The 25,346-nt window shown below is 38.7% G+C and overlaps 1 protein-coding gene across 15 annotated transcripts in view; it reads right to left on the bottom strand.

The window, feature by feature from the left end:
- MBNL1 (muscleblind like splicing regulator 1) overlaps nucleotides 1-25,346 on the bottom strand; it is a 166,356-nt gene that overhangs the window by 34,274 nt on the left and 106,736 nt on the right. For 14 of the 15 annotated variants that reach the window (XM_054579751.1, XM_054579651.1, XM_054579680.1 and 11 more), the window contains one exon: nucleotides 5,366-5,536. In XM_054579751.1, the coding sequence (XP_054435726.1) occupies nucleotides 5,366-5,434 (69 nt within the window). In that variant the 5' untranslated portion in view covers nucleotides 5,435-5,536. Of the gene's footprint in view, nucleotides 1-5,365; nucleotides 5,537-13,779; nucleotides 13,800-25,346 lie in introns of those variants that run through there. The other variant, XM_054579768.1, reaches the window with a different exon arrangement.

Below are 25,346 nucleotides of genomic sequence, written 5' to 3'. Positions count from 1 at the left end.
AAGACCCTTACATCCTGAACGCCCTGACACACTCACCGCACATCAGAACCTCTGGGATTGGCAGGTAGTAAGCAGTAATTTTGTAAGGCTCCTGGATGATTCCCTTTCCATACACTATATGGCCTTCTACTACTATTTAAAAACAAAAACAGGTTCAGTGCTCCAATTCGGTGGGAGGTCTCTAAGGACATGTGTTTGCTTCTGGGTCTCTTCCTCTGAACTTGGTTTCCCTCCATGTTAAAGGCTGCTCTTGCCCAGCCCAGCGCTGAATTCTTAAACTTGCTTCAAGAATCAGGACTCTTCCTGCTAAAGTTTCTTTCTCCGGATCCTCCCACACCTCCAACTATAAACAGGCTTTTCCTGTCCTCTGTTCTCCTAGAATTCTTCCTCACTCAAGTCCCAACATCTATCACCCCATCACCACGTGTGTGTCCTTGACCATCTCTTCTGCTCGAACCAGGCTGCAGGCTCTCAGAAGGCAGGCTTGCATTTTGTTCGTTTTGTATGTATCCTGCAACTGGCATCTGCACAGGTCCTACAGAGATAGAGCTTATAGCAAAGGCAGCGGTGGATTTGCTGGGTTTCTCTTGTCACAGAAAACAGCAGACGCATTAAGTATTTTCTAGAAATAGATATTTAAACATTAAGAAAGAGGTCTGATGTTATTTCCTCCTTTTATCTCAAAATTTAATAATCGATTTCTCTAATATGCTTGTTAGAATCTAATTTCTTTTCCTTTTGTTTTGCAATTTTTAATACTGAATTTTCTAAGTTATCATCTTACCATGCTGTCATATTGCAAATATCATAGGGGTCCTAATTAATTTTAAAATGCTATATGAAATAGTGCTTGTTTTGCAAACAATGTTGGCAAGTTTTAATAAAATGGAAGGAGCATATACAAAGATAATAGATAATTATCTTTGCTGGGATTTACAGAATACAAATTTTAAGTCAAATTTGGCTAGATCTTACGTGTGTGTGTGTATATGTACGTATTTATCAAGGTCAAAGTTGCAAGCAGTAAAAAAAAAATCTTTTAAAAAAATTAACAGCACCATCAAGGTGTATAAAACCAGATTTCTGCATACAACTGGATTTCTTGTCAAACCCTGTACAAGAGCTATAAACAGCCTCTGTGAACACTTACTTTGAATACAAACATAGAGCCAAAAGCTAATGAGAGTTACCAACACATTCAAATTACAATGCATTTTTTCCTAAGAAGATAGCATACCACTACAAAGAAATACTGTTTCAAACTCTGTTTCTAGACTGACTTGCTAAGTAGGCAAGTCAAATGACCATTTGCTTTATTCTTAATTTCACTTTATCTTCCAGTCCAGTTTGACTGAATATTTAAATAAAGACGACTCACTTCTAGCTCTCCAGGTAGAAAAGTATCAATAACTATACCGGTCCCTAGGAGTTGGGCCCATTCTCAAGCTGCCTGAGGAAGTGCCGGCTCCTTGACTGAAATGGGCGATAAGGAGGGCAGATGGATGAAACACGATTCAGGGTGGCTGACTTGGAAACATTTCACCAGAAACACTTCGGGACGCAGCGGCCTTATCGCAACCACTCGTTGGATAAACTGGAAGGTAAAGCACTAAAAAATAATTTAAGACTCCTAGGTGTCCCTGGAAGTGTGACAAATGATGACTTCAAAGCTTTCAGCATCGAACTGCCGACAAATCCTTGGAACACAAGGCGAGAGCAGACACGAGATGACGGAAGCAGAAGAGATGCTCCCAAGACTTTAGCCAAATCCAGTAACTCTGAATTCCTCCATCCTTAGGCTACTGCAACTGCATGGAACGCACAGGGAACTTGACATGAGTTAGGAATGTGAGTTACGGCACATGCGTTCCTTAAGGACAGCTGCCATCAGAAGCCACGGATGCCTGAGGCTAATCTTTGGGAGCACAGGGGAAGAAGGCACATGAGGCCACTGCTAGCTCTTCCAAGGCAATGACAAGAGCCTGAAATCAACAGAATTTCTGAAAGATATCTTTCAGGAATAGACCAAAGAAATATACCAGATGCCTCCAAGTTGTAAGCCACTAGGTACAATCTCTCTTTAGTTAGTTTGTTTAGTAATTGCTGGTTAGATTTACCTTCGCGTCAGATAGTGCATGGCAAAGTAAAAAAAACAAAAACAAAAACAAAAACGAATTTAAGTAGTACTCAGGATATAAATCCAACAGTCTTATTTTTGAAAATCTAGATAATTAAATACTACAGGTCTTCCATTTATCTTCAAGTCACACAGCTAGTCAGCAGCAGGGGCAGCGGTTATGTTCATTAAACTCTCCAAACCTCTGAGTCTTCATCTACAAGTTTGGGATAATATTACCTACTTTATAGGGCAGTCATGTGGATTTATGATATGAAAAGTACTGAGTTCAGTAAATGCCTGTGTCGTGTTGTATTTGTCCCCAAAATGTTAAGTCCTCTTTCTGATTCTTGGCTTAGTGCATTCCATTATAATTTAATAAAGTCCGTAAAAACAGAAAACTCTCCTATAAATCCCTGCCTTCCCCCAAGTCAGCCTGGTGTCATGTTCCAAAGATCGTAGATTTATAGACCAGGCTCTCAAAATTTATGAGAAAATGAGAACCCAAACTGAGTGACATAATAGCAATTTCCTGGTCCCCAAAGTACCCTGATGCAAGCCCTGGCTGCCCGTGCTAACGGCCTGATCGGCGCATCCACCCCTCGCCCCCACTCCTCCCGCAGTCTCCATAGCTGGGCTCAGGCTCTGGTTCCTGGGGAAGGTAAACCACCACGAACCTGTGCCTGCTCTTCTCGTGTTTGGGAGACTCTTTCCCTCATTCATTCTTTCACTTACGAAGCAGCTTTTTATCTCTGCCCCATACCAGGATCAACACTAGATACTTCTAAACCTGATTAGACCTTGCTAACCCTTTGTCCTCTTCGTGTTCCTCCAGCCACAGCGCTGGGGTCAGGCTGGTTGTCCCTAGGTGGCCACAGGCCCTGTCACTGCTCGGATACTGCTGACCCTCCGGATGTGATGGATTGTTCACAGTACTGTCTCCTTGGATAGCGTCACTACGTGGGTTGGATCGAAGTTTATGCAGTGTCTTCAAACACTGCCATCTGTACCGCAGGGCACCCTCTTTGAGCGGCAACCTTTGCCATATCAGTCACCCGGCTGCTCCCAGCCCAGGGATATTCCCTATTTGTGTGCCCTGCATTAAAGGTCCGGTAGGCAGCTGGTGATGAGCCCCTCATTTATTTCTCAATCCTCATCAAAACAGAGCTGACTACAAAGGATCCAAAAGTCTCAGGTGAGGTTTCAAAGGAAAATTTCCTGGATCAAAAGCCTCCTCTATAGCCATTAAGCCCCCAAATACTGTAAAACTGGGTATTTAAAATGACTTCTATACTTATTACTAAAACGTCACTCTGCATAGAGTACATTTTTAGAGTATGATCTCACAATGCCTCTGGCAAGAGGGTAATTCCACATTCAAGTCTAGTCATATCAGGGAAAAGGAACATAAAGCCTGAATGGGCTCACAACTAATGAAAATTAATGCTTTGTCTAAGCTGAGAATTTTCCAACAAAAACACCAGAAAATGTGATGATTTTTCTAATTGTCTCAGAAACCTGTGATTTAGTGATTTCCTAAACAATGCATATTTGTTACTAGTATTTCAAAGCCATGCGCATAAATGTTGTTTATAGTTTGTTCCAGGATTATGCATGAGATGACCCTGGAAATGGCCTTGGGAGTAAAACTCAAGGACTAACTCAGCAGAAAAACTGCCATGGCCAACGGTGTTCTCTCCAGTCTGGGACTCACGCTCGCGGGTCTCAGAGGCGCTCTGGGTCACTGGGAGGTACCGCATGCTCGAAGTGTGTAAGCGGAACAATGTATCCCACATCAAGGGGAGATCTTACATCCACTTAAGTAGCAGCTACCCCAAGGATTTATTGGATCTTTGAAACTGTCTACGTGAAGGCCAAGTGTAACAGAGAATTTTGTCCAATATTTTATGCTAAAAAGAATGATTATAACTAAACTTTTTTTTTAACCAAATGGAAGAGTTTGTGCTATCCCAATACAGACATGTGAAAATTAGCAGATAACACAAAATTTAAGATATCATATTTTAAACTGAGCTCCCAATAATGTAAATACATGTTTATATGTGTGTGTGTGTGTGTGTGTGTGTGTGTTTATATATATATCAGGTTAAAACAGACACAGAATTACAGTATTTTCTCACCTCAACTGTATAGTACTGATAAATGGATTCACTGCTAATGTGATATGGAAATCACCTCCCACCTGGAAATAGAATCCCCCCCTCTTTTTTTGGAAAAGATTGGTGCATTAAGTTCTAAGAGAGAATAACAATTACATTAAGTGCAGGTGTTAAAACGTATTAGGAAAAAAATTGGCACACATGTTACGTGACCCCATAACATGCAAGTTAGTGACAAATTACTGACAGATATATTTTTATCGTTGCAAATTTCAACATGCACTAAATACAGAACTACCACAATTAACATCAGAATACCTTTTGCAACCTAAAATTGATATTAATCTCTTACACTTCTGTGAATAAATGCAAGTAAAGGTTATTAAAAAGCCATTTATCATACACACCCTCCAAAAATCCAAATAAATAAATAAGTATATGTGCTCAGACTCAAAAGTTATTAACATATACTGCTCTGCAAGCATTAAATCGCTGTGACCACCTACAGCTTACAAAATTTAGGTCTTTTCTTAAAAGCCTTTGGTGTTTCTGCCTCTCCTCATTATTTGTCCTTCTAACAGACTTCCAGGTCCATGATATTGATTCACTACTGTCATAGTTCTTTTAGCATTAGTAACCCCAAAATAATTTCAATTTATGTGTCAAAGAATAACAAAGTCTCCTTTTTAAGAAAGAGCACTATATAGAGTTTCTTCAATGAGGGAAGAAAGGAAAACGGTTCTCAAAATTATAGATGACATTTGCCAATTATTACTATTACCAGTAAAGTAGCTTGAAAATGCACATCGACTAGATGGATGAGTTTGATGACCCATTTAAAAATAAAAACAAAGAAAACCATTTTATACTTGAAAGTCATAGGATTTAATCTGAAGAAAATTTTAGGGAAAAACATCCTATTATGCAAATTTCCACATGATTTATTCAGAAGATGAGTAACCTTACAGTGGGGAAACTGTTTCAGGGTCTGACTGATTATTTTTCTAGAAAGTGCTAGACAACTAATACTGTTACCTGTGCTACTGAACTAGTTCAATCATCACTTTAACACTGAAACTGAGCACCTGGAGTTACATACTTAATAAGTGGGGACTAAAAACAAGCTCACCACGGGTTGTAACGGGGCACCGGGCATCATAGCATTGGCTAGTTGCATTTGCTGGGCCAACATGGCCATGTTCTTCTGCTGAATCAAGTTATTGCGCCCATTTATCTCCAACTGTGTTTTTAAGTGTGGGGGTGGATGAAGATATTTGCAGTTCTCCCTGGAGCAACGACCCTAAAAAACAAAAGAAGAAAATAGCTTAAAAAAATAAAATATGCACATCTTAAAAAACAGTAACAATGTAAACTTATTTATTTGACTCTACCATGGGTTTTTTATACAATGTATTATCCATATCATTTTATAATACATTTAAAATAAGTAATGAATTCACTCAAATGCATTACAAAAATGAGGCATTAAAACATTGGGAAAGGTTTTAAAGAATAAAAAATTTATTTTATTTTAATATTAGCACTATTACATCGAGATCCAAGTTTAAAAATCAACCAATTGCCAGCATAACACTAAAACATACTATACCAAATGAAGAATATTAGGCTCCTTCCACAATATCTTCTGGTAAACTTTAATGAACCCAAAAGAATCATGAAGTTTTACCATCTATTTTTACGTGTATTGAGTTCTAAAGAAATGACTTTAGAGGACTCAAGACACACAGTATCTTCAGTAAGGCACCTTTACAAGAATCCATAGCAAATAAAATTTAAATTACTACTAAACTTTAAAAGATATTTACAGATGAAAAGAAAAAAAATTCCACATGTTCCCACCGTATGGAGAGATTAGAAAGTACAATGAAACATTGGTGAAAAAATGTAGCCTTTCACCTTTCAAAGATAAAAGGAGTCTCCACTGCCCAAGCACCACAGATCAATCAGAAATAAACATATTTACCCACCAAAAAATTTACAACGGAAAATAAGTTACCATAAAATAAGAAATGGGAATATACCTCCCTTTTGGGATGACTCTTCATCAAAAATACATGTTAAAGTCTGTTGTATGCAATAATGCATGAGGGATTGTATCCATATTATTTCAATATATTGTCAAGTCATACCTATAGTAACAGATCTCATCAATTACTACCTTGATAATTTATTTTACCAAGAATTCTAATTAGAACTGCTTGTGAGGGTAAAAGATTTAATTGAGGCATCAACCACCTTCTTGAGCTTAAAATCTATTACTCATAATTTGACCTTTTACTGTAAATTGACACAGAAAACTGTTTGTGATAAAATCCTTCGATTCCAATTTGAATGATCAATTTTTGGCTTGCTTTGATGAAGGTTTTTAAGAATAAATTTCTATATAGAGCCAATATCTTAGGACACTGCCTGGTACTTTAACAAGCTTTATGTAACAAAGCATTACTAATAATACAATGCTTTCAGTCAGGAGCTAGGAGAGGACAGCAGATGATAGCAAGGACGTTGCAGGACTGAAGACCTGGGGCAGACCTCGCTCTCTCATCGGCCGGATGAACTGCATAAAAAACGAACTCCTTGAAGCCTCGGGCATTCTACCCATTTCAAAATTGCTACATAACCGACACCAGAGGTTTACTGTGAAGAGTAGAGAAGATAACGGATGGTCATGCCCTTGACACAGTGTGTCTCTCTGAGTGAGGTAAAGGACCAGAGCTGCGAGTGCCACCACCCCTACCACATTTTAAATTGCCTGCGTATGTCCCACAAAAGAAAGACAACATTTCGGCATGGAAGTGATCTTATTGTTATTGATATATTCACAAATAAAGTGAGACTTAGATACCTATAGCTTATTCCATACAAAGTCACCATGCTCAGTATCTGTTGAGATCATGAGCATGTTATTAGCTTAAAAGCATCTGGATGCCAAACATCTATTACACAAACAGCATTTAGAGTCACAGAGAATGGCAGGCCAACGTAAATAAGCTCACGGATGATAGCCTGAGTTCAAGGTCATTCAGTTGAAGTCTCCCAGGGAAAACCTCCTTTTTCCATACAAAGAACAACCTGGCCCTACAAGAAATGCTGGTTCTCTGTATCCCCACGTCATCTCTCTTACTAAGACTGGGCTTATTTAAGTGCAGATAAGCAGGGCTACGTGCACCCTGAGGATCCAGGGACTGTCGTTTACTCAGCTGTTTCCATAAGCGGCACAGAGGGAGCCCTTGTTGGGAACCAGGCCTAGTCAGGAACCAGGACTTGCCAGCACTAGCAGCAGCCTTCCTAAGGACTTCATTCACTGCTTCCCTTAACACAAACCACCGGGCCCTCCTTCCCATGAACACAGTCCAGGCGGAAACACCGGAGAGAAATCACACTTGTCCACCATACATGCTCTGTCAATGCTTCTCAAAATTTTGAATAGAAGCTCAGATTTTTGGTTTTCTTTCTGTATTTGCTACCTCTACTCAGGAAAACATACCATTCTACTACATATCTTACATGGTATCCTTCTATGCCCAGCCTGATTGGATTGCATTGGAGCCTCACTTTCAAAAAGCTATGTTTCTAAGAATCAACTGAGTACATTTTTGCAAAAGCATACAAACTACAAAGCCTCTTCTAAAGAGAGTTTGTGACAATAGATCTAGGGGCCCAGGTTATTCTGATAGAGCCTAAAACACTACACAACACAGCTCTGTCAAGCCACATGAATTTTTCATCAACATGTGTGGAAAAAATAACAGAGTTGCCTCTGCAATTAATATTAGATAAACTTAGCTTCTTAGGAAGTTCAAAACTTGTTTAATGCTGACTGTGCTGGTGAATAATTGTGGTTTGACAAATAAAAAGGTCAAGGATAACTAAGAATAAATATCCTTTTCTAGAGGACTGCCTAAAGCCTCAGGGAAAACCACAGGCAACCAACTTTCTGGTGAGAATTAAGGTAAGTATGACACCGGTACCTCTCCAGGGTCCTTGGTTTGGGTTCGCAGCACCCACATCTCAATAATCATTTGCAGAATGAATGAATGAGCACTTCTTACAAAATAACTAAAGATGAGTTCTATGCTAACTCTACGCTGGAGACAATAAAGATAATAGAAGGGGGGAAAAAAACCAACCTAAATCTAATACCAAACTTTGATTTTGAGTTGTACTAACCGAAGGGTGCATTTATTCAGAGACCAGGAATAAAGCTTGCCATGATGATGGACAGGTTTGCAAGTTTCACCAGGGAAAAAAGCAGATTTGTGTTTAGACTGACATCCTAAAAATCTATATAGTGATAATATATTCTAAAAAACCTAAAAGCAGACATTTAATCAGTATCTAGCACTTACATATGCATATTTCTGTACAGGAGCTCCTTACTCTAAGTTACCCAGAGATTTTACCGTAAGATATATGAAATTGGGCTGTTAGGATTAATGCAAAAATATAAATATAAAGGTTTTATTCAGTTTTGATTGCTATGTGTAGTTCCAACTAGTGCCATTTGAGTGTACCTTTTATTAAATGTAGCTTGTTTCAAACAGCAGCTTTGTTACTTACTTGCTGCATGACCTGGCGGAAGATACTTAAATTCTGAGTGGCCAAACCTTTTCTGTAGAATGGTAACAATATCATTGATCTCATTGGTGACGTATGAGGATTGAGCAAGATAGTGGGTCAGTCAACCTCGTATGTGGCTCCTGATATAACAGGCTATCAATAAATATTTTTCTCTCTTTCCTTAAGTTCTTACGCAAATAATAAGCAGCAGTTGCTTAATTTAGCACCACTACCTGTTCAAAGTGCTAAAAATTAATACAAGTAGCAAAACACAGAAACAATGCATGTCAACCATCAATAACATAACACAAGGGCAATTGGCCCTCAATCGTCATTCTGTGCTTGCCACATCCACTAAGGAAAAAGGCCATTCTAACAGCGTTAGGTTTCTGTGGTTTGTTTTCGTTGACTGCACTGAAATCTTTTCTGTGAGCTGTGCAGATGACTAGCAGGCCACTGTAAAGAGCCACAAATACCTTAGACTCCATTCAGGAAGGCTTTTTATACGTTAACTCAACAGATTCCAAAGACATCATTGTAATGCACGAACTATATATTTTAAGGGAATGGAAGAAGTTCAATAATATTGATCCAGACTGAGTCCATTTTTCTCTAATAAGTTTTCTATATCCATAAATTAGAAGTAACCTGGGCAAAAAAGTCAACATTTCCCACTTGCAGTCTTAAAAGCTTATATATGGCCAATAATGGCCATTTGAGAGATTAATTGATCAAGTCCCCAATTTCTAAAGTTACAAATTATTCAACTGTGAATTTAAGAACTTTTTTTCATTAGCCTTTGAAATTGGCACGAAGTTTGTGATTATAACAAGGGAAGATATAAGATAAAATTGTCTGAGTTTAAAAATAAGTGCCTTGTTAATTCTTAAACATTATAGTTTAATAAAGTATACTTTTAGATAATTATGTATGAGCTTATATGTATAGTACATACGTAAAAATGATGTGTATGTGGTGTATATATAATGAGATAAAAATTGCAGAACATAAAACTGAATGAAACTGAAGATGACAATTTAGAGATGGAAAAAACCTATTTCTTAGCTATTTTTAATATTTAATTAAGAACAAGTTAACAATACAAAATAAAGCATCTTACTTAGAAGTTGGCAAAACAATGAAACAAAAAAATGTTAAAATTCTATTTTAAAACTGGAAAGACTAATTTTCCGTTTTTAATTATACTTCCTCCATCTAAAATAAAAGAATATTGTGATGTATGAGGTCAGAGTACAAGAAGACATCTGATTAAGTTGCCAAAGGTAACCATGTGGTAGGATTATATTGCAATAATTACTGAGTCATGTTTGGGTAGGCTCTGGAAATGAAAGGGCAATGAAAAAACTGCAGGGCTACGAGCTTATACTCATAAGGCTTTTCCAACTTTCACTGGAAATGCTGGTTTTCTGGTGAGACTGTTCAAACTACAACCATTTATTTCACTAGTTAAAACAAAACCAGTATTTTCTTGGGGACAGTTAAGATATGCAGGAGTTTTTGAAACACTTTCTGGAGGTATGCATTGCTCAGATATGGGCCAAAAACTCTGGCAAAGGAATTTGGTAGCTCCCTACTGAAAATTCTTACATTTTTTTCCCAGAGAAGATGATACAAATATCTCAAAAAAAGCTTGCAAAATCGGGGAGGGGGATCTGCTGGGGGGTGGGGGGTGGGAATGTTGGCAGTCAGGAAGTATTGTTTCATGCATTTCCAAAAATGTTTGTTATGGTTCTGCCATGCTTTTAAATCAATTCTTGCATCAATTCTAATAAAAAGGTAAATAAAGTTATGTACATAATATTTATTTTAAAATCACAAGTACGTAGTGGTAGGAAATTGATGACAGTTTTAAAGGAAATTAACTTTAAGAAAAAAATATATTTTATACATACACAAACATGCACACCTATACACTCAGTGTTTTGTTTTCATTTAGGTCAATATAAGCTTGATTAACTCTAGGAATTGCAGTTTTTATTGGCTTTTGCAAATCTTGAAAATAATTGCTTCTAACAAATAGAATATAGGAGCTCCTGAATGTGTATTTCCTTACAATCTCCTTGCTTCCCTAAAAGACTTGTGCCAGTTTACAAGACCATATGCATCCTAAAGAGAAATTCACGGTTTCTCATAGACATTTTGAGCCGGCTAAGTCTTGGCTATGAGGGCTGTTCGGTGCGTTGCGGACGTCCAGCAGCACGCCTGGCCCATGAGGTGTTTGCAGCCCTCCTGCCCTCTGTTCTGACCATCCAAACTGTCTCTAGACGCTCTAGACACTGCCAAATGTCCCTGGGGGAGAAGGTGAGGCAAAATCATCTCCAGAGGAGGCAACCACTGCTTTATACTTAATGGAATTTAATGGGGGCTGCATTAGTCTGCTAGAGCTGCCCTAACAAAATACCACAGACTGGGTGCTTTGAACAGAAATTACTTTCCTCATAGTTCTGGAAGCTGGAAGTCCAAGATAAAGGTTCTGGCTGGTTTGGTTTCTGGTAAGACTCTCTTCCTGCCTTACAGACAGCCACCTTTTGGATATTTCTTCACATGGCCTTTCCGTGTGCAAGCCCATGAAGACAGAGCAAGCTCTCCATTATTTCTGATAAAGGCATGAATCCTATCAGATCAGGGCCCCACACTCAGGACTTTACCCTTAATTACTTCCTTGGGCCCTGTCTCCACAGATAGGCACACCAAGGACAGGACTTCAGCAGACATATGTCAGAGAGGCACGAGCATTCAGTCCATAAGGGGCACAGGTAAAGAAACACTGCTACCCAAAACTGTCTGTAAATAGCTTTAAATACTTTCACACTCACATTTAAATACTAAGATCCTTTTCTCTGGGAATTTCCTCAAATGTAAGATAACAGACTTACACTATAAAATTTGACTCAGAAAGAATGGTGGTTGACAACGTATTCCTTCTAATTCTGCCAAACATTAATAGCGGCAGCTTCTAAAATCTTTCAAGGAGTGAGCATGGGAATGTCAATGTTTGATCATTTTTCTTTTATTTCAAATAAAAAGAAATAAACACTGTGGTATATCAGAGAGTAAATAATTAAATTCCAAAATCATATCATTAGCTCCATTCACTTGTTAACTAAAATACTAAAGATGCTGACTTTTTTTTTTTAAGGGCAAGCAACATTTTCCTGTCTTTATTTCCCTATAGAAAGTCTTTTCAGGATTAAAAAAAAAAAATCAGCAATATACCCATCTTTGAAAGAGAGGTTACTGAGAAAGTTGTAGCCAGAGAACTCAGAAAAATTTTTAAAGACTTCTATCATTTGTTACAAATTGCTAAAGTAGACAAAACAGATAGATGTATATTTTTTTCCTTGAGAAGTCTCCATGGTGATTTCACTGATTTGATATTATTGTTTGTTTTGTTCTGTTTTACAAACAGTACTCTATACAGTATCATAAAAATATATAGTACATATACTGTTAATAAATCAACACTATATATTTACTATATTTAAAGAGTATGGTATAATGTATTGCATTGACCTATTAACAGTGATTTTCCTATTTATTTTTTCTCCAATATTATGACCTTTTAACTCAAGTAAATGGGATTTTTTTCTCTTGAGTAATTTTCTATTTTTAATATCATGGCACTATTGTACTTATTTTAGAGTTTTATCATTTGGAAAGGCAAGAAAATCTTTAAGATCATCTTTAAACCAAACGCTACTTCTGTTTTAATTTCCTCATTGGATTTGCAGGTGGCACTGAGAGCAAATCCTTAGCATCCCCACAGAACATGAAGAAAAGAGCCAGTCCTGCTTTTATCTTGCTGGGCAATTAGTCTACGGTCTTCTAAATTTAACATGTAGTAAATATAACAACACGAATATTTAAAACTTAAATTTCCAGGTGCAAATTGCTATTTCCTCCATCAACACGACACCAAATACCTAAACTTCAGTTCAATACAAGACCTGGGAGAATTTTCTCTTTACCAGTGAAAGAAAAAAGGAATAGCAATTTATGAATGTATTTTCATTGAAATAGTCCTCATTTCTTTCAATTACTTTGTGACAGACATAAAATGCGTTTTCAAGTGAAATACAATAAATGGCAAATTTAGATTTTTTTTCCTTTCCTGATCCCAGAAAAAGTTCATATGCACATATACGTCGCGAAGTAACAATTATTGAGAGTGCCGGTAGAGGAAAGGAAAATACAAACACATTCACATACATGCAAACTATTAAGTTGAAATTTGTGATTTTACTATGGCCTCTAAGAATGTAAACAAAAAAAAAAGAAAATGGAACAGATAGTTTCACGGCCTTACGTATTTTTCCTCATCAATGTCCAATTTGATCTCTAGCAAGTGATTTTAAGTTGGACTTTTCTACCTGTTTAAAGAGTCTTCTCTAGTATTCAATAGTGTTCTAGGCACTATTTTAAAGAACATTTCCTAAGTTTGATGAGGAAGATTCTTGAACATTAAAACCAATAGTGACATTTACAATAACCGAAAATAAACTCAATGCTGACGCAATATCAATGCACTCTAACTCAAACATCGGGATACTATGACTTTTTTCCCAGAGAACTTAGGAGCTTTCATTGCACAACTCCCATTAATCATCTTGAAAATGGCAAAACTGAAACTCTACACATCTAGATAAGTATTATGTAATGCATGAGAGTTGGGTTAGCTGCTGCTGAGGAGGTGGAAAAAGAGAAAAAGGCAACAAATCACACACACATTCTGGCTATAGAAATACCACCCCTTTCCTTTCTTCAGCAGCTTTTGTCTATGACAGATCAGATACACACACAACTGCAACAGCAACAGTTATATCAGCATACAATTTTAGCTGATAGTCATCTGAAGAAATCTTAGCCTCCTCAGAGAGGGCCCACAGAATCATATATTTAGAGTTGTTTGTTATGAGATGCTACAAGAAGAAAAGGTCTCACTTTTTCCTTACGCCCATGGCCTCCTCTACTCCCACAGAATCCTACAAAAGGGTGTAGCCATCACTGAAGAGCTATGGAGGGTTTAACTGGCACCTACTGCCCACCCTCCCCCCGAACTCCACAGTCTTCTGGACTCCAAAGAAGGGTCTGGCCAACATCTCCGAGCCAAACCAGAGTCTCCATGACCTTGTGAAAGCCCAGTGACATTTGGTAGGTGCCAGCATCATTAAACAGTCCAACATTTGTTGGCTGCTTTTTTATAGCATCATAAAATTGGAAATGCCAGATCACTATGTTTCTATTATTTTTTTTCAATTGCTTCATTTTTTTCGGTACAGCAACTGTCAGACTTCAAAACTGTTTGTAGCAGAAACACTTCTGAAGTTTTATAGCATTCAAATCAGACACTTTTCAATCTTGGCTAATAATGAAAAGCCCTAACGTTTACATAATAAAATTTAGTGCTCTATTTGTGGCGCATACCTTTGAATTGAGAAATACAAAATGTTTTACAAATTGTACCCAATTCATCATCGCACCATTATTAGGTGGATTATAGCATGACTGTCTCTATATTATATTTCTAGAGGTTTCCTGAGAATAAAAAAGAGGTAAACTTTGTAAGTTAAATGCATATAATTTTTTCCTTAAGAATTTCTTGGAAGACTTGTTTAATCAGTGCTTTACAGACCTACTCCAGCATCTAGTGCATGAACAAAGCAAAAGCTCTCCATGGTTAAATACCCCTCCAGAGAGTGTGGGGGGTCCTTGCCCACGGACACATAACTGAGCCCAGTCAGCCTGACTCCAGAGTTGACAATCTTCACCGTCCGCCAGAGGCAGGCATTCACACTGATAATCATTTGGTCAGCTTTCAGTGCGTATGTTTTTCTAATCATTGCTCACACTAAAACACAGAATCGGTCCTAGCCAATGGACGTTTCAACTCCCTTTGAGTTCTGCAAATAAAAAGATGTTTCACAGTATAAGCAACCAATTTTGAAGAAGACTAATCTACATAGTATTTCCAAAGTATAATGGAAAAAAAAATGCATTCTCTTATAAATTTTATTTTACCTGTCATACTTTTCTTTTTCCCTTAGCAGTACCAGTATTATAGGTTTAACTGATCTTTTCTACTGAAAAAAATAATAATAATAAGTTGAACTCCAAACAAGGTAAAAATTTTGCTTCTCCTTATCCATTTCGACAAGAGACTAGGTGAGGCAAGAGGTTTCTTGGATTATCTGTGGATTCCACTGGCCTGGCCTCTCCGATTTGAATATAGCACAAATATACATATACATATACATATACATATACATATACATATACATGGTTTTCATGTAGAAAAATATATAAAATGAAAAGTATAAAGTTAGTAATATAAAGAGGATGGTAGGTTTTAAGCGGCAAGTATTTTATTTAACAATATAAAAGAAACAAGAAAATCAAAGGGGTGAAACACTTCGGTGAGGTCGGCTGATCCATTTGTACTGGCTAGATCCTACAGATGCCTACAAATATAGGAAAGGACACCTTGTTTTTACATATCTAAAATGACAATACAGTATTAGCTGTGATAACTTTATAGTATTATGCAATGTTTCCCAAGTTCCATTTCAATATTCCCATTGTAAATCTTCCTTCAAGGTCTAATAGATGGGACTGTGGATATTATGTATACGATTAGTACTAGAATAATTTTCTAAACTATAACAGATGTCCAAAATTTTGGCTGTCAGTTTTGTACAGAAATCACTGCATTATACTGCTCTCCAATCTTTTAGAAACAACACTACTTTTGCCAAATATCAATTCTTTTCCCTCATTTTTCATTTGGACTCCTCTGTAAACCTTTTGGATTCGCTAACTGAAAACAAATGTTGCTTTCTGACCTCACAGATCCTGTTCCAGTCCAGCCATTAGTGCTACTGCTTCACACAAACAACAAGGACAGAGCACAAAGAAAAGGTGAGGTGACAAAGGTCCTCACCTCTGCTGACCACTGTCTCCTTCAGACAGATCAACTTTGTACTTGAACACAATGTGCTCAATGACACTGGCTCTGTCCCTGTGGGGAAAGCACTCCCCTCCCCACCCCCGCCCCAGCCCCATGACAATTTGCTAAAATTGTGCACAGCCATCAGCTCTGTCTCAGACTTCAGGCTGCAGGGAGGAGAAAGACAATTGGCTTATGAGCCCAGAACACATCTCTATTGGATGCTGACTGCGGCAGCATAGGCAGGAAGGGTGGAAAAAAAATCTCCTGAAGCCCAAAACCAGTGTCATAATACAGGTTATCTGAGCCTGTCTCCTCCTCTGCGCCCCGCCCCCGCTCCCAGAGACTTCCAATGGCTTTCTAAGACAGGTCCACAAATATCAAAGGACTAACCCTCAAAAAGTTACTTAAAAATTTCACTGGGACTAAAAGGGCAAAATCTCAGAATTTTTAGAAAGAATTCATATGTTTCTAATAGCTTTCAATAGCTTTTTAGGGAAAGGATCCATATTAACAATAAACAAACAGATAAATAAAAAGTGATGCCTGGAAGCTATGGAACTCTTACAAAATGCCTGTAAGATGAGTTTCTAAGGCAGAAAGGTATTGAAGTCCTCACTTAAGCCTAGGCACTTGAGAAGGTTTAATCACCACAAAGTGCTCTGTTTCAAACAGCAATCAGAAGCTGCAGAGTATTCTTAAGTCTTATTCAAGATATAAAGTATGGGATGGGGGGCTGGGGGTGGAAGGATTGAGCAAAAAGGAAAAAAAAGGAGAAAAAACTCACAGACAAGGACAAGAGTGTGGTGATTGGTGGAAAGGAAGGGGTGGGGGGAGGTAGAGGGGGTATGGCGGGGGGCGGGGGACCGGTGATGGAAGGAGACCAGACTTGGGGTGGTGTAGGTGGTGAACACACAATGCAGTACACGGAAGGGGTGCTGTGGCACTGTACACCGGAAACTTGGATAATTTTGTTAACCAGTGTCACTCCAATAAATTTAAAAAAAAGAAAAAAAAGATAAAAAAGATATAAAGTATGGAGATTGGAGATGTTGGGCCTCACAGGAACGTCAGCCATGGCAACACTGTTTTTTAATAAGCCAGAATGTGAACGTAATAGGGACAAGCACAGACGGCTGTCACATGATGTTTTTCGCTTGCTATCATATCAACAACATTTAGGCTGAAAGCCCAGATCTGCTAAACACCCATCTCGGGTGCGCTGAGTCAAGCAACGTACCTATGAATTTTATACTCTACCTCTGGCTAAGCAGGTGGCTGCTAGGAAAAATAGCTTGTTTTACCTTCCTTGGCACTTTGTCCTTGCCTCTGTCCTGACAGGGTCACCTGGCTTTACTGTGCATTGTTTACATGTCTTAATCCCTGGAGAATGCCACCGGAGGGGTTCCAGCCTCCATCTCGTGCCCACAGCTTCAGTCAGCACACATGGCGTGTTACCTGTTTGCCAAGTGAATGAGCCCTGACCATACTGCAAAGTATAAGATAGTCTGTCCAATGTACTTCTCAAACAGGCCTTCTGCACCTTCTCCAGGGCCTCCTCAGAATGCACACACACTGTAGCCATGTTCTTTCCATTTGACTAGATTTCCCTTTTGCCCCCAGTCTCCTCCCATGGGTTCCTTCCCCCAGGAACTTCTTAGTACTGTTATCTAACCACAACTCCGTACCCTGCTGCCACCCCAGTAGGAAACATGGTCACTTATTAGCCTTATCTGTGTCCTTGGCGTGTAAGCTTCTCATACACACAAGCCTCAGAAATCTCCACATTGAGAACTGCCCAAGGACTCAACATGAAAAGGCATTAGAGCCCTGGCTGAAGTGTCACGCGGCCTGGAATCGGAGAGTGGTTCATAACGCCAACTCTGATACTTATTAGCAGTGAGACTTGAGGTTAATTAATCAACCTCGTTGAACTGCGACTTCCTCTTCTGTGAAATGGAAGAGAGGCAAACCAACCGAGAGATGATGTATTAAACGCAGGAATGAATACAAGGGCCTCAATCATTGTTCGACACTCAGGAAATTGAAATCACCGGGCCCCTCTCACTCTTCTCGCACTTTCTTCCCATCCCGGGAACTTTGCGACCCCCACTTCCTGTCATCCAGGCCACTTCTCTAGATATGCTCCCTGGCCCCCTTCACTCCTCTTCCTGCCAACTCCCCTGTGACCAGTCCTTCAGCTCCCCATCAAGTCAGAATCTCCTTTCCTGGAGCGAGCCCAAGCTAAACCTCAGGTGGCTGAGGATGGCAAACATAGAGCCCAGGGGAAAGAACACTTCTCCAGGGGCCTGGATTTGCTAAAACTGGCTCACTCACCAGCTCTGCGACCTCACACAGGTACTTAGCCTCCTCCTCCAAACAGTGCCCTCCTGTGTGAAATCGTGTCCGGACAACCCCTCGGGGCTGGCGAAAGCTTTCCCAGCGCCCAGAATGAGGATTAAGAAACTGGGCATCTGTATTTCAAAAAGGGTCGATAACAAAAGGGAATTATTTTCAAAGGCTACCTTTGACTTTATGAGAGGGGACCCTTTTCAAATGTTGCTTTCTGTGGACAGTTTGTCTTTCACTTCCCCTCCCCTCCTCCTCATTCCTCTCTTGCCAGGAAGAATGAACTCACAAGCGAATTCAGCACCTGTCAAATTGTGTTACAGGTCATTTCTACAATTCTGTCTTCCCCTCTAGATTAAGAACTTGTTAAAGACAGGGCTAAATGCATTTGAGCAACCTAAGCATTTTTAGTAAATGTCTGTAGAGTAAATAAGCAACTTAGGATACCGGAGGGCACCTCCCAGTGTTCCCGCTCGCACTGAGAGGACAACACTCTAATGCCCACGCCCTTGGGTCCTCTGTCATGCTGTACAGTACAAATAAAAGAATTCCTACACCCAGACTCCACCCCCCGAAATTCTGATTTAATTGATCTTGGCTGGGTCCCAGGCAAGTCTCAGATGATTCAATTGACTGCTACTCTGAGGACTATCGGTTGGTCTGTACACACCAATCCGCGTTCTCATTCACACATCAATCACCATCACCAGCACAATCCCTTTTCCACAGTCCACTTAAACTCAGTGCGTTTGCCAGCGACTTCAAGATAACCGCCCATGTTATCCGTCAGTCCCCTGATACTCCTGCGTCCAAGCTGTCGGTTTTCTTCACAGCTCCTTTCCCATACCATCGGCACCCAGGGGCAAGGGGCCAAACCAAAAAGACCCGCTGCCTTTCGTTTCCTAGAATGAAACCTCCGGACCAGCAACACCTCTGGCCAAAAAAGTTGTTTCTAAACACCTTGTTTATTAGAAGCAAAAGATCCCGTGGGGACAAAGAGGATCAAGGGATCCATGTCATCAATGTACCCATGCGAACCCTTAAGTATTCTTTTTCTTGTTGCTCAACATAGATGATGCACTAAAGAAAGAGGGTATCAGCGGCATTTATTTTAGGTAAGTAAAGACAGATCGTACACAATTTTGCTTCATTTTCCTCCTTGTAGGTTAGAGGTCTTAGGTGGTTCCTATGTTCACTTGACAATACTGCTTTTACAACTCAAGTATAAGTGGCCTGTGCTCAAGTTAAACTTTCATAGCTGCAGTAAGGTAAACTGGCATGTTATCAATTTTTAAGCCAAGAACCTAAGAGTTCTCCACTGATCCACTGGCACTTGCTTTCGAAGACCATCATGATGGGCAGAATCCTTTCTCTAGCAGTGCCCTCCTTCCTCAGTGACTTGTTCAGATGCCATTACCTAGTTTCTCGTTAACTACCACAACAATAGCTATCATTTGCCCTGAGGGCAATCTCAAGATGGGGTTCTTTTGAGCCTCCTGCTGCAAATGAGGAAGGGAAGGCTTCCAAAGGTTCCATGTCCCACATAATCCTCACCAGTGGTAAGAGGCGAAGTTAGGAAGTAGTTACATCAGAGTCAGCATGCCTCCCACCAGTGGGTGAGCAGGACAAAGATGGCCTGTATAGTCTAGGGACTGAAGGCAACTTTAATTGCTTATTGTTCTTGGTTTTCAGATATAACACAGCATTTCACTACAATCCAGGCACAGAAATTGAAAATTGATGATATGAGCTGCCCCCATTTGAAATCATCAAAAATTAAGTTTATGTTTCTTTCAATGAGTCTATGAACTTGTTCTAGAAGAGCTAGATTTAAACTTATGTCAGAAATACAGGGCATATATGCACACGCACATGCACATACGGAGGGGAAAGAGAAAGCAGACCAGGAGAAATAATTCATTGTCTCCCAATATAACCGAAAAAGTGAGTTAGGAGATAGGAAATGAATGGATGAGGCCAATGAGGAAAATAAAATAAATCTAGAAGTGATCTTGGCTTGAACAGACTTTATACTAAATCTCATCAACTTCTAGAATAACTCATTTATACATTTATTCACCAACTACTTAGTGAGACTACTCATGTGCTCACTGCTATGGGGCAGAGGAGACACAAACTGAATCAGACACATAGTCTGTGAAGGGAAATAAGGCATGCACATAACTAAGCTGTAAGGCTAGAAGAAAAAAGTATCATAGGGACATTCAAATCAAGACCTTATACTATGAAGGAAAAAAAAAAAAGAATGTTTTCCAATTTAGAAAGATCAAATAAGAGCTTTGAAAAAGAGGTGGCATTTATACATGAGGAGTTATAAAATATCTCCAGGTGGAGAAAACAGCATTAATTTGAGGCATCAATGACAAGCAATAAATCTGTAATAAGAGAAGTGGGAAACAAGGTAGAAAAGCAGGCTGAGTCTAACTCTAATTTTAAAAACTGAGTTAAATGTTGTCTACTTCCTTCACAGGCCAGGGAGAGCCACCGAGTGGGGCCAGGGATGACCTTAGCAAAGGTGCACTTCCTGAATTCATCAGCCAAGAGGACAGAGGGCCAGAAGTGACAAAGAGCCTAGGGAGGGGAGACCAAGTAAGGTAATAATTTTAATAGTCCAGGCTAGAATAACGCAGACCTGACCATTCTCCAGGTGATAATCCCAGACCCATCTTTCTCCCAGCCTCCTATCCCACTCCCAATGCACGCAAATCAAATACAAGCAAATGCATGCATTCCTTCTCATTCTCTCCCCCAACCCCTGCAGCCAGACAAAGCTGGTTCTTTGCACAAGACATAACTCTGTCCATGTAGATTCACCTGTGAAGATGCTCCACTCTCTTTTATTTCTTTCTTTTTTTGGCCTGGCTAACTTCTAGTCAGAGTTATATGTCACCAACTTCAAGTCTCTGTTTAATGTTCTTCTAGCTGGTTTCAGAGCGTTCACTACACTTTATCACAATGGTTTATTGACTGTTTCCTTCATTAGACCAGGTTCAATGAAGGTAGGAACCATAATGTTTATTTTCCAGCTGCATTCCCAAAACGACAACACCTACAATTGTGTTAGGCTCCAAACAGGTGTTAACTCATTGAATGAATAAATAAAGAAGGCTTATAATGCAGAATGTACATTATATAATTTATACATAGGCATATATATATATATATATATATATATATATAAGTACATTAACTATTTGTCTAACTTCCACACATATCACCTCTAGAAGAATGCTTTGCAAAACCTAGTCATGTTTTGAAAACACATTAATTAACTGCAAAAATAAGCTTTGTTATTTTCTAATTTTTTGCAACTTATAGCAAATTTCTGGTTCAATCATCAGTTCATTATTTCATGTCTCATTGTTTCCTTCAGACCAAGATAAGAACTACATTCTACATTCACATGAGGAAGGAATACATGGTAACTATAACCAAGATACTTAGATTGAAAAATATTACTAAGCAATGTCAAAATGATAGATACTTTAGTAAAAATTCTGATGCAGTGATCAAAGGATGTACCAATGAAATGAAACTATTTATTTTCCTGTTGTAAATAAAACTATTTATTTTAGAATAACCACATTATGTTTCCCGACTTCACAGAAACCAAAGACAATAAAACAAAACTCACGTTTGTCTCATTTTATTCTACTAGCAGTTGATATTGATAATTTTAATGTATATTTTCTAATTGTGACATATTCATCTCTAATATTTGAAAATAATGTTATTACTTACCCAAAGAGAATCCCACCATACCATAAAAATCAAACATCAAAGGCCCTTTTTAAATGAAAAGAAATTGTGCTAAATTGGGGTAGGAAATGCATTAACATAAAAAAGTCAGGATATCTGCTTACCTTCTAAACCATTTTTCCAAAACAGTTTCAATGGATTATAATTATATGATTAAGTTCCAAATGATCCAAAATAGGTTTAAGTCTCTGTGAGCAACTGTTTTTAGCAATTTCTGAAATTATATTTTGTTTTTGTTTCATTTTTAGCACCAAAAATAAAAGAGTGGGGTGGGGCAGACCATAAAGCAGACCATAGGGTATATCTGTGAAATGGGGAATCGACACTATACTGCATGTCTTGTGACACCAAGGCGGACAAAGGACAGAGAAAACCAGATTTGGAATGAAGCACCTTCACAATCCTTTTCAATTAATTTCACAATAGCTATATGAGTAAGTGTTATTAACTATATCATGATGCTGGGGAAGTTAAGGCTCACAGAAGTTAAATGATTGTCCTGGGTCACAGAAGCAGCAAATAGTGCTGAAGCCAAATCTGAGGATTCTGTCCTCTATAACACAGCTGGCTTTCCAGGAATCCCCAAAGCCAGGTGGTCCTGATACCTAAAATGGCAGTGAGGGAAATCATACCTATGAGAATATTCAGGCTATTCAACAGGCAGGGGCTATACCAACCTGACTGGGATCAAGTCTTTGCTTAGGGAAGGTAAGTTCAGAGAGTTAAGGCAAAGCAAGTGGAAGTAGCTTAAATGCCTGGTCAGGAAATCTACAAGCAAAAGTAATCCATTCATTGAATGGTTTTGCTGAGGCCTACCAGAATTACAGAAAGACACTCTGCGGTGAAGATGGTCTAAGTCATAAGACTATAGAAAGGTGGCGCTCACTCAAGAAACTCAAGAATAATGACTGTTCAGCTGGTCATTTGATACCGAACAACTCAAGACCAAACAGTTGCACTCAACTACTCAAGTGGGTTAACAAGGTAAACTTGCACACAAATGTCCTCTGTGAAATTTATTAAATACCAAAATGGCAGACAAAAATATTCAAACCATCCTCAGCACTATCATTTGATTGAGTTTAAAACAATTTTATTACCCTACAGAGAAATGAAAATGAACCTAGTCAGTCTATTAACCCTGAAGCAGTAAATATCTGCTTTAAAATCTTAAGATTATTTAAAAAAATAAACATTTCTCATGAAATAAGATTTATCCATATTTTTCTTTTTACAAATTATGAACATGATAGTTAAATACAAGGTAAGAAAATGAACTATGAATGATGAGTGGGGGGAAAATCATTAATGTTTATTGTCTATGCTTTTCCAAGACAGAGCAGTGGACATAACCCACTCAGTCAATGCAAGGCCTTCTTGAACCAAGCCCCACCTGACCCTGCCCTGTTTCTTTTCTTCACAGCACGGGTCATACCTGCAGTTATGTCGCTTATTTATATGTTTATGAACTGACTCCACCAGAAATGTAATATCCATGAAGGCTGGGCCTTGCTTTTCCCAGCTCAGAGTGAGCCAGTGTTTAATAAAGGAAAGAATAGACCTCACATAGTCCTCCCCACAATTCTTTGATGACCAGAAGATTCAGAGGTCCCACCCCCACTGTGCTGATGAAGATTCAGAGGTCCTGTGAAATTAAGTAATTTGTACAAAGTCACAGAACAATTAAAGTGAAGGAGACTCATCTGCCTGATTCATATTTACTGTATAAACAAATTTGGCAGACTATATTTATAATGAAAACAACATCAAATTGAAATTCAAATAGTCAGTGGAGTTTAAAATGCAGCAATTAAGAAAACAATCTCTACATGACTCTCTTCAGTACACACACACACACACACACACACACACACGGTAAGACAGACTTCTTATAACTATAGTACTTGTCACATCGCCACAGTGCACAATTAGGTGCACTATGGATTTCACATGAACTATGACACTTTATTAATTTATCACAGGCAAAGTTGTGTATGTTACCACTTGGGAAAAACTCAGATTTGCCCCTATTAATGTTGATATTGCAAGGATAATAGCAGGCCTCAATAGTTCCCACTTTGGATGAAATTGTGAAGAAAAGCTCCCCGATTATCTTGGTTTTGAGAGCAATAGGTTCATCTTGGAAAGCCACGCAGGATGAACAGGATGTTCGTGATAAAAATAGATTCATAATAAAATGGTTAGTCACAATAACTGTTAGAAAAGCCCTACAAATTAGGCATTTTTCAGTAAAGTTCTTCGAAAAATTCCAAATGTTTTTACAATACCTCCTACTAAAGTGGTAATATCTGTAAGGACCCTAAGAAAGAAATGAGTCTTTTAAGAAAACAAGTCCTACAAAGAACTGCTGAATTATATGTAATATTCAAGTTTGCTGCCCCAACTACTGTACATACATAGGAGTAAGGAACACATAGCTATAATTTTACTAACATACTTATTTACAGTGATTTATTAATAAACATATATTGGATGTCTATTAGCTTATCATTACGCTGGATGACACAGGACAGAAAAAGAAATACAGAATGCAATTCCGCTTGGTAAAGGGAGTCAAATGGAGAAGACATCCATGAATACATTACTCAATAAGAGTTATGAATAAAGTTGGTCTAACGTGGTCTAAGGATATTCCGTCAAAGCTGAGAGGATTCCTATTCTACCTCATCATTCATTCTCTTGAGGAGGTAAGTTGATATGTTTCCTGAGACATTGAGCTTTTTGCTGCCAGTTTGCGGTGGTTCAAATCTCAGAGAGTGAAGAGGTTGGAATGATCATGCTCATTAAAAGCACTCTGGAAACTGACATCAGTTTTGGATATTAAAAAATCCTCCAGCATAGATTCTAGCGGCAAGATAATTTGTGGTTTTAATCTTCATTACAGACTTAAAAGCCATCCAATGGCCATGAGCCTCTTCTATATAAACTCTACTGGGAATACAAAGTCACTGCTTTCTAGGATTTCAGAGCGAAAAGGCACATGTGCAGATGGGAACTGAGGAGGAATGACAGGTGACAGGAAAACAGACCACTAACGGCCAGGTGGGAAGGACAGAGGTGCTTATGTCTAGGAGTTCTGTTACCTTCTGATGGCATCTAGGTAAGAGATTCAAGGAGGTACCTTGAAGAGAAAAGATAACACCACTCTAGAAACTGAGAAGCTAAGGCAACGAATTGTGCATGGCACTGAAGTGCTAAAAAATTCAACAGATCATCTGCATGTGAAAGACAGATAAAGAGGCTTTGAGATTTTCTACTTGGATGAATTCTCAGGAATATTTTTGCATCTTATATGAAGTTTCCCTTACATTACTGCTAAAGGTGGGAGTAGCTACCTTTCAGAAGAACGTGCTGGCATTGGCAGAACGCTGAGAGCTTCTGAGAGGCTGCTTTGTAATGTATGTGCCTTCTTCCT

The sequence above is a fragment of the Pteronotus mesoamericanus genome, unplaced genomic scaffold, assembly GCF_021234165.1.
Source record: "Pteronotus mesoamericanus isolate MK-2021 breed Mesoamerican mustached bat unplaced genomic scaffold, CSHL_Meso_final contig_116, whole genome shotgun sequence".
Lineage (NCBI taxonomy): Eukaryota > Metazoa > Chordata > Mammalia > Chiroptera > Mormoopidae > Pteronotus > Pteronotus mesoamericanus.
The sequence above is the reverse complement of the archived record's forward strand: the minus strand, read 5'-3'. Positions and strand labels throughout refer to the sequence as shown.